The sequence below is a fragment of the Oncorhynchus keta genome, chromosome 4 (genome assembly GCF_023373465.1).
Source record: "Oncorhynchus keta strain PuntledgeMale-10-30-2019 chromosome 4, Oket_V2, whole genome shotgun sequence".
Classification (NCBI taxonomy): domain Eukaryota; kingdom Metazoa; phylum Chordata; class Actinopteri; order Salmoniformes; family Salmonidae; genus Oncorhynchus; species Oncorhynchus keta.
In genome coordinates this window covers 13,578,439-13,588,593 of record NC_068424.1, presented here as the reverse complement: position 1 = coordinate 13,588,593, position 10,155 = coordinate 13,578,439, and the positions used below count along the sequence as shown (strand labels likewise).

The 10,155-nt window shown below is 44.7% G+C and overlaps 1 protein-coding gene across 1 annotated transcript; it reads right to left on the bottom strand.

The window, feature by feature from the left end:
• Positions 1–3,188: 3,188 nt before the first annotated feature.
• Positions 3,189–6,153, bottom strand: LOC127916482 (uncharacterized). Its single transcript, XM_052498269.1, has 7 exons — positions 6,133–6,153; positions 6,049–6,091; positions 5,776–5,980; positions 5,566–5,616; positions 5,458–5,514; positions 3,423–4,058; positions 3,189–3,225 (listed from the first exon to the last, which is right to left on the bottom strand). The coding sequence occupies exons 1-7, from the start codon at positions 6,151–6,153 to the stop codon at positions 3,189–3,191; spliced, it is 1,050 nt and encodes a 349-aa protein (XP_052354229.1).
• Positions 6,154–10,155: the final 4,002 nt, after the last annotated feature.

The window sequence follows — 10,155 nt, the reverse complement described above, 5'->3', positions numbered from 1 at the left end:
CATCCAGCTCCAAGACATCCAGCTCCAAGACATCCAGCTCCAAGGCATCCAGCTCCAAGACATCCAGCTCCAAGGCATCCAGCTCCAAGACATCCAGCTCCAAGGCATCCAGCTCCAATACATCCAGCTCCAAGGCATCCAGCTCCAAGACATCCAGCTCCAAGGCATCCAGCTACAAGACATCCAGCTCCAAGACATCCAGCTCCAATACATCCAGCTCCAAGACATCCAGCTCCAATACATCCAGCTCCAAGGCATCCAGCTCCAAGACATCCAGCTCCAAGACATCCAGCTCCAAGGCATCCAGCTCCAAGACATCCAGCTCCAAGACATCCAGCTCCAAGACATCCAGCTCCAAGACATCCAGCTCCAAGACATCCAGCTCCAAGACATCCAGCTCCAAGACATCCAGCTCCAAGACATCCAGCTCCAAGACATCCAGCTCCAAGACATCCAGCTCCAAGACATCCAGCTCCAAGACATCCAGCTCCAAGACATCCAGCTCCAAGACATCCAGCTCCAAGACATCCAGCTCCAAGACTCTCTGAAACAGACAAGACAATATGTGACATAGACAGTCAATATGGTGATGCACAATACACTGGATTACAGCACGGTAATGTGTCTATACACTGCTGATATGGTAGTACGTTCACAGTATAGAACTTACTTGCACATATTCATAGCGCTGTTATTTAACCCTCTCGGAGTTTCGCTCAAATGGCTCCCTGTAGACCTGTTTCATCCGGATTCAGTTTTGCTGTAATACACGGTCCAATGTAGACAAGCCCAGCTGGTGAATGTTATTGAATATTGTGTTGTCTGCAATTATGTGGTTCTGGATTTCTCCTAGTCTAATGGTATTGTTGACCACCACCATGTTCACAATGGTGGTCTCCTGTTCTGGTGTGAACTGTGTCTTCCACCATGGCCTGACCGTCTCTCAGTTCTGCAGAAGATCCACAAATATGATATGATTGGTTACAGTAAGCTAAAATAATACATTTTCTTTCAATATGAAATGACATTACTGTAACATTGGCCAACAATCACTGAGTAACAAAGGCCTACTGATATGTCAGACTGCAGTATACATACACAAAGAGCATAGTGTAGATGGAAGGTAACTTACCGGTTCTCATTTCTGAATGTACGGATGACAGACGCAACCGTGTAGCGGCTCAGGTTGGGCTGAACTCTCTGCCCAGCCTCCCTCATACTCAATCCATGTTTGAGCACATGGTCAACCAATGTGGCCCTGATCTCATCTGAGACAACTGTCCATCCTCGTCCTCGTCCTCCTCTTCCTCCTCTTCCTCTCACTCCTTCACCTCCAGCTCTTGCTTCACCATTGACTTCCATTTTCCTCCAGAACAGGAGAGATCATCTGTGGCCTTTTATCGTGCTGAAGCTCTGATTTCTAAGTGAACAATTCAGCAACTAGTGTTTACACCTGTGAGGAGTGGGTGTTGCCAATTGGTGCATAGAGCTTGGCATTGTGATTTTGAATGGTGTGCCTAATGTGGAGAACTGTGTGTAGTGTTTTGCAAAAAGTGTGATATAGAATTGAAAACTGAGTATAAAGCAGGAATTGTGCTTGCGATTTTGCAGACTTGCTATAGAGATTTAGTACATGAGTTTCAGGTTTCGGTGATTGCGTTTCAAGTTCCAATTTTAGTGTGTAAACAACCGGGGAAAAAACTGCAACACTGGTCATCTGTTTCACTTGTTATACAACACTACCCCCTAGTGGTCCAACAGCAGGATGCAGCTTCAGATCAACAATAAAACGTCTCAATGACCACCTTACTCCCCAGCAGCCCCCGGTGTGTGTGGGGGCCCATGCGCCTGTCATCGATGTAAAAATTTTAAATTAAATTAAAAACAGTAAGCCTCCCAAAAGTCATTCATAAACCTTTTTAAGTGCCATATGTAGCCGGAAGCTAAGTGTTTGTTTCTTGGGATTCAGGAACGTGACTGATCAAACTGCATCAGGCCTTGCATTTTATTTTTATCTGATTGTAAGTAAGTGGTTTTCGGTGAGAAATGCTGTGGTCAAGCCTACGACTGCACTGGTGCAATGAGTGGAGCTTACTTATTTATGAGCTTTAGAAATTGATCTCTCTGCAGAAGACAGTTACAGGGCAGGTAAAAACAGCTTGATTGCCGTAGCAACATCAGGGAAACTGGGCAGAAGGAAGGAGGGCTTCAAATACAGCAGTTATGTAAAGTCTTTCATTAAGCATCTCATTTCCCTTAATTGCCGGCCTCAACACATTAGGGAAAGATATTAACTGTATAGGAAGCTCTGGGGAAAGATATTAACTGTATAGGAAGCTCTGGGGAAAGATATTAACTGTATAGGAAGCTCTGGGGAAAGATATTAACTGTATATGAAGCTCTGGGGAAAGGTATTAACTGTATAGGAAGCTCTGGGGAAAGGTATTAACTGAATAGGAAGCTCTGGGGAAAAGTCATCTGGATACTGGACTGACAATACATCCAGATTATCATCTTTAGCGGACAACAGTTATTGAGGGTTTGAAAAGAAATGGTCTGGGTTGGTAATACTATAGAACAGTCCAATGTACCACCTGGACCAACAGTCTGGGTTGGTAATACTATAGAACAGTCCAGTGTACCACCTGGTCCAACAGTCTGGGTTGGTAATACTATAGAACAGTCCAGTGTACCACCTGGACCAACAGTCTGGGTTGGTAATACTATAGAACAGTCCAGTGTACCACCTGGACCAACAGTCTGGGTTGGTAATACTATAGAACAGTCCAGTGTACCACCTGGACCAACAGTCTGGGTTGGTAATACTATAGAACAGTCCAGTGTACCACCTGGACCAACAGTCTGGGTTGGTAATACTATAGAACAGTCCAGTGTACCACCTGGACCAACAGTCTGGGTTGGTAATACTATAGAACAGTCCAGTGTACCACCTGGACCAACAGAAACGGTCTGGGTTGGTAATACTATAGAACAGTCCAGTGTACCACCTGGACCAACAGTCTGGGTTGGTAATACTATAGAACAGTCCAGTGTACCACCTGGACAAACGGTCTGGGTTGGTAATACTATAGAACAGTCCAGTGTACCACCTGGTCCAACAGTCTGGGTTGGTAATACTATAGAACAGTCCAGTGTACCACCTGGACCAACAGTCTGGGTTGGTAATACTATAGAACAGTCCAGTGTACCACCTGGACCAACCGTCTGGGTTGGTAATACTATAGAACAGTCCAGTGTACATCCTGGACCAGCAGAAACGGTCTGGGTTGGTAATACTATAGAACAGTCCAGTGTACCACCTGGACCAACAGTCTGGGTTGGTAATACTATAGAACAGTCCAGTGTACCACCTGGACCAACAGTCTGGGTTGGTAATACTATAGAACAGTCCAGTGTACCACCTGGACCAACAGAAATGGTCTGGGTTGGTAATACTATAGAACAGTCCAGTGTACCACCTGGACAAACGGTCTGGGTTGGTAATACTATAGAACAGTCCAGTGTACCACCTGGACCAACAGTCTGGGTTGGTAATACTATAGAACAGTCCAGTGTACCACCTGGACCAACAGTCTGGGTTGGTAATACTATAGAACAGTCCAGTGTACCACCTGGACCAACAGAAACGGTCTGGGTTGGTAATACTATAGAACAGTCCAGTGTACCACCTGGACCAACAGTCTGGGTTGGTAATACTATAGAACAGTCCAGTGTACCACCTGGACCAACAGTCTGGGTTGGTAATACTATAGAACAGTCCAGTGTACCACCTGGACCAACAGTCTGGGTTGGTAATACTATAGAACAGTCCAGTGTACCACCTGGACCAACAGAAACGGTCTGGGTTGGTAATACTATAGAACAGTCCAGTGTACCACCTGGACCAACAGTCTGGGTTGGTAATACTATAGAACAGTCCAGTGTACCACCTGGACCAACAGAAACGGTCTGGGTTGGTAATACTATAGAACAGTCCAGTGTACCACCTGGACCAACAGTCTGGGTTGGTAATACTATAGAACAGTCCAGTGTACCACCTGGACCAACAGAAATGGTCTGGGTTGGTAATACTATAGAACAGTCCAGTGTACCACCTGGACCAACAGTCTGGGTTGGTAATACTATAGAACAGTCCAGTGTACCACCTGGACCAACAGAAATGGTCTGGGTTGGTAATACTATAGAACAGTCCAGTGTACCACCTGGACAAACGGTCTGGGTTGGTAATACTATAGAACAGTCCAGTGTACCACCTGGACCAACAGTCTGGGTTGGTAATACTATAGAACAGTCCAGTGTACCACCTGGACCAACAGGAACGGACTGGGTTGGTGATACTATAGAACAGTCCAGTGTACCACCTGGACCAACAGGAACGGTCTGGGTTGGTGATACTATAGAACAGTCCAGTGTACAACCTGGACCAACAGGAACAGTCTGGGTTGGTAATACTATAGAACAGTCCAGTGTACCACCTGGACCAACAGTCTGGGTTGGTAATACTATAGAACAGTCCAGTGTACCACCTGGACCAACAGGAACAGTCTGGGTTGGTAATACTATAGAACAGTCCAGTGTACCACCTGGACCAACAGTCTGGGTTGGTAATACTATAGAACAGTCCAGTGTACCACCTGGACCAACAGGAACGGACTGGGTTGGTGATACTATAGAACAGTCCAGTGTACCACCTGGACCAACAGTCTGGGTTGGTAATACTATAGAACAGTCCAGTGTACCACCTGGACCAACAGGAACAGTCTGGGTTGGTAATACTATAGAACAGTCCAGTGTACCACCTGGACCAACAGTCTGGGTTGGTAATACTATAGAACAGTCCAGTGTACCACCTGGACCAACAGGAACGGACTGGGTTGGTGATACTATAGAACAGTCCAGTGTACCACCTGGACCAACAGTCTGGCTTGGTAATACTATAGAACAGTCCAGTGTACCACCTGGACCAACAGTCTGGTTGGTAATACTATAGAACAGTCCAGTGTACCACCTGGACCAACAGTCTGGGTTGGTAATACTATAGAACACCACCTGGACCAACAGAAATGGTCTGGGTTGGTAATACTATAGAACAGTCCAGTGTACCACCTGGTCCAACAGAAACGGTCTGGGTTGGTAATACTATAGAACAGTCCAGTGTACCACCTGGACCAACAGTCTGGGTTGGTAATACTATAGAACAGTCCAGTGTACCACCTGGTCCAACAGAAACGGTCTGGGTTGGTAATACTATAGAACAGTCCAGTGTACCACCTGGTCCAACAGAAACGGTCTGGGTTGGTAATACTATAGAACAGTCCAGTGTACCACCTGGTCCAACAGAAACGGTCTGGGTTGGTAATACTATAGAACAGTCCAGTGTACCACCTGGTCCAACAGTCTGGGTTGGTAATACTATAGAACAGTCCAGTGTACCACCTGGACCAACAGAAACGGTCTGGGTTGGTAATACTATAGAACAGTCCAGTGTACCACCTGGACCAACAGTCTGGGTTGGTAATACTATAGAACAGTCCAGTGTACCACCTGGACCAACAGTCTGGTTTGGTAATACTATAGAACAGTCCAGTGTACCACCTGGACCAACAGTCTGGGTTGGTAATACTATAGAACAGTCCAGTGTACCACCTGGACCAACAGAAACGGTCTGGGTTGGTAATACTATAGAACAGTCCAGTGTACCACCTGGACAAACGGTCTGGGTTGGTAATACTATAGAACAGTCCAGTGTACCACCTGGACCAACAGAAACGGTCTGGGTTGGTAATACTATAGAACAGTCCAGTGTACCACCTGGACAAACGGTCTGGGTTGGTAATACTATAGAACAGTCCAGTGTACCACCTGGACCAACAGTCTGGGTTGGTAATGCTATAAAACAGTCCAGTTGGTATAGTACTAATGACGTCAGGGTGATTTATACCCTCCAGTTGGTATAGTACTAATGACGTCAGGGTGATTTAAACCCTCCAGTTGGTATAGTACTAATGACGTCAGGGTGATTTAAACCTTCCAGTTGGTTTAGTACTAATGACGTCAGGGGATTTAAACCCTCCAGTTGGTATAGTACTAATGACGTCAGGGGATTTATACCCTCCAGTTGGTATAGTACATTTAAACCCTCCAGTTGGTATAGTACTAATGACGTCAGGGGATTTAAACCCTCCAGTTGGTATAGTACTAATGACGTCAGGGTGATTTATACCCTCCAGTTGGTATAGTACTAATGACGTCAGGGGATTTAAACCCTCCAGTTGGTATAGTACTAATGACGTCAGGGTGATTTAAACCCTCCAGTTGGTATAGTACTAATGACGTCAGGGGATTTAAACCCTCCAGTTGGTATAGTACTAATGACGTCAGGGTGATTTAAACCCTCCAGTTGGTATAGTACTAATGACGTCAGGGGGATTTAAACCCTCCAGTTGGTATAGTACTAATGACGTCAGGGGTATTTAAACCCTCCAGTTGGTATAGTACTAATGACGTCAGGGGGATTTATACCCTCCAGTTGGTATAGTACTAATGACGTCAGGGTGATTTATACCCTCCAGTTGGTATAGTACTAATGACGTCAGGGGGATTTATACCCTCCAGTTGGTATAGTACTAATGACGTCAGGGGGATTTATACCCTCCAGTTGGTATAGTACTAATGACGTCAGGGGGATTTAAACCCTCCAGTTGGTATAGTACTAATGACGTCAGGGTGATTTAAACCCTCCAGTTGGTATAGTACTAATGACGTCAGGGTGATTTAAACCCTCCAGTTGGTATAGTACTAATGGCGTCAGGGGATTTAAACCCTCCAGTTGTTATAGTACTAATGACGTCAGGGTGATTTAAACCCTCCAGTTGGTATAGTACTAATGACGTCAGGGGATTTATACCCTCCAGTTGGTATAGTACTAATGACGTCAGGGGGATTTATACCCTCCAGTTGGTATAGTACTAATGACGTCAGGGGGATTTATACCCTCCAGTTGGTATAGTACTAATGACGTCAGGGGATTTATACCCTCCAGTTGGTATAGTACTAATGACGTCAGGGGGATTTATACCCTCCAGTTGGTATAGTACTAATGACGTCAGGGTGATTTAAACCCTCCAGTTGGTATAGTACTAATGACGTCAGGGGGATTTATACCCTCCAGTTGGTATAGTACTAATGACGTCAGGGGGATTTATACCCTCCAGTTGGTATAGTACTAATGACGTCAGGGTGATTTATACCCTCCAGTTGGTATAGTACTAATGACGTCAGGGGGATTTATACCCTCCAGTTGGTATAGTACTAATGACGTCAGGGTGATTTAAACCCTCCAGTTGGTATAGTACTAATGACGTCAGGGGGATTTATACCCTCCAGTTGGTATAGTACTAATGACGTCAGGGGATTTAAACCCTCCAGTTGGTATAGTACTAATGACGTCAGGGGGATTTAAACCCTCCAGTTGGTATAGTACTAATGACGTCAGGGGATTTATACCCTCCAGTTGGTATAGTACTAATGACGTCAGGGGATTTATACCCTCCAGTTGTTATAGTACTAATGACGTCAGGGGATTTAAACCCTCCAGTTGGTATAGTACTAATGACGTCAGGGAGATTTATACCCTCCAGTTGGTTTAGTACTAATGACGTCAGGGGGATTTATACCCTCCAGTTGGTATAGTACTAATGACATCAGGGGATTTATACCCTCCAGTTGGTATAGTACTAATGACGTCAGGGTGATTTAAACCCTCCAGTTGGTGTAGTACTAATGACGTCAGGGGATTATACCCTCCAGTTGGTATAGTACTAATGACGTCAGGGGATTTAAACCCTCCAGTTGGTATAGTACTAATGACGTCAGGGGATTTAAACCCTCCAGTTGGTATAGTACTAATGACGTCAGGGTGATTTATACCCTCCAGTTGGTATAGTACTAATGACGTCAGGGGATTTAAACCCCCAGTTGGTATAGTACCCTAATGACGTCAGGGTGATTTAAACCCTCCAGTTGGTATAGTACTAATGACGTCAGGGTGATTTATACCCTCCAGTTGGTATAGTACTAATGACGTCAGGGGATTTAAACCCTCCAGTTGGTATAGTACTAATGACGTCAGGGGGATTTAAACCCTCCAGTTGGTATAGTACTAATGACGTCCCCTCCAGTTGGTATAGTATAATGACGTCAGGGGATTTAAACCCTCCAGTTGGTATAGTACTAATGACGTCAGGGGATTTAAACCCTCCAGTTGGTATAGTACTAATGGCGTCAGGGTGATATAAACCCTCCAGTTGGTATTACTAATGACGTCAGGGGATTTATACCCTCCAGTTGGTATAGTACTAATGACGTCAGGGGATTTAAACCCTCCAGTTGGTATAGTACTAATGACGTCAGGGTGATTTAAACCCTCCAGTTGGTATAGTACTAATGACGTCAGGGGATTTAAACCCTCCAGTTGGTATAGTACTAATGACGTCAGGGTGATTTAAACCCTCCAGTTGTTATAGTACTAATGACGTCAGGGTGATATAAACCCTCAGTTGGTATAGTACTAATGACGTCAGGGTGATATAAACCCTCCAGTTGTTATAGTACTAATGACGTCAGGGGATTTAAACCCTCCAGTTGGTATAGTACTAATGACGTCAGGGGATTAAACCCTCCAGTTGGTATAGTACTAATGACGTCAGGGTGATATAAACCCTCCAGTTGGTATAGTACTAATGACGTCAGGGGGATTTATACCCTCCAGTTGGTATAGTACTAATGACGTCAGGGGGATTTATACCCTCCAGTTGGTATAGTACTAATGACGTCAGGGGGATTTAAACCCTCCAGTTGGTATAGTACTAATGACGTCAGGGTGATTTAAACCCTCCAGTTGGTATAGTACTAATGACGTCAGGGGGATTTAAACCCTCCAGTTGGTATAGTACTAATGACGTCAGGGTGATTTAAACCCTCCAGTTGGTATAGTACTAATGACGTCAGGGGGATTTAAACCCTCCAGTTGGTATAGTACTAATGACGTCAGGGGGATTTAAACCCTCCAGTTGGTATAGTACTAATGACGTCAGGGGGATTTATACCCTCCAGTTGGTATAGTACTAATGACGTCAGGGGATTTATACCCTCCAGTTGGTATAGTACTAATGACGTCAGGGTGATTTATACCCTCCAGTTGGTATAGTACTAATGACGTCAGGGGGATTTAAACCCTCCAGTTGGTATAGTACTAATGACGTCAGGGGATTTAAACCCTCCAGTTGGTATAGTACTAATGACGTCAGGGGGATTTAAACCCTCCAGTTGGTATAGTACTAATGACGTCAGGGGGATTTAAACCCTCCAGTTGGTATAGTACTAATGACGTCAGGGGGATTTAAACCCTCCAGTTGGTATAGTACTAATGACGTCAGGGTGATTTATACCCTCCAGTTGGTATAGTACTAATGACGTCAGGGGGATTTATACCCTCCAGTTGGTATAGTACTAATGACGTCAGGGTGATTTATACCCTCCAGTTGGTATAGTACTAATGACGTCAGGGGGATTTATACCCTCCAGTTGGTATAGTACTAATGACGTCAGGGGATTTATACCCTCCAGTTGGTATAGTACTAATGACGTCAGGGGGATTTAAACCCTCCAGTTGGTTTAGTACTAATGACGTCAGGGGATTTAAACCCTCCAGTTGGTTTAGTACTAATGACGTCAGGGGATTTAAACCCTCCAGTTGGTATAGTACTAATGACGTCAGGGTGATTTAAACCCTCCAGTTGGTATAGTACTAATGACGTCAGGGTGATTTATACCCTCCAGTTGGTATAGTACTAATGACGTCAGGGGGATTTATACCCTCCAGTTGGTATAGTACTAATGACGTCAGGGTGATTTATACCCTCCAGTTGGTATAGTACTAATGACGTCAGGGGGATTTATACCCTCCAGTTGGTATAGTACTAATGACGTCAGGGGGATTTATACCCTCCAGTTGGTATAGTACTAATGACGTATTGATGTTAGGGTGATCGTAAACCCATATGGTTTGGAGCTTTGCTGTGGGCTGTTAGTTATCATTATCTATTGATGTTAGGGTGATTTTAAACCCATATG

Excerpts from the sequence above, each read along its gene's own strand:
- LOC127916482 (XM_052498269.1), bottom strand. The coding sequence starts at position 6,153 with ATGTACTATACCAACTGGAGG. Across the intron at positions 5,981-6,048 it reads AGTACTAAACCAACTGGAAG|TACTATACCAACTGGAGGGT; the intron begins GTTTAAATCACC and ends TGACGTCATTAG. Across the intron at positions 5,617-5,775 it reads GACCGTTTCTGTTGGTCCAG|GTGGTACACTGGACTGTTCT; the intron begins GTGGTACACTGG and ends CTGTTGGTCCAG.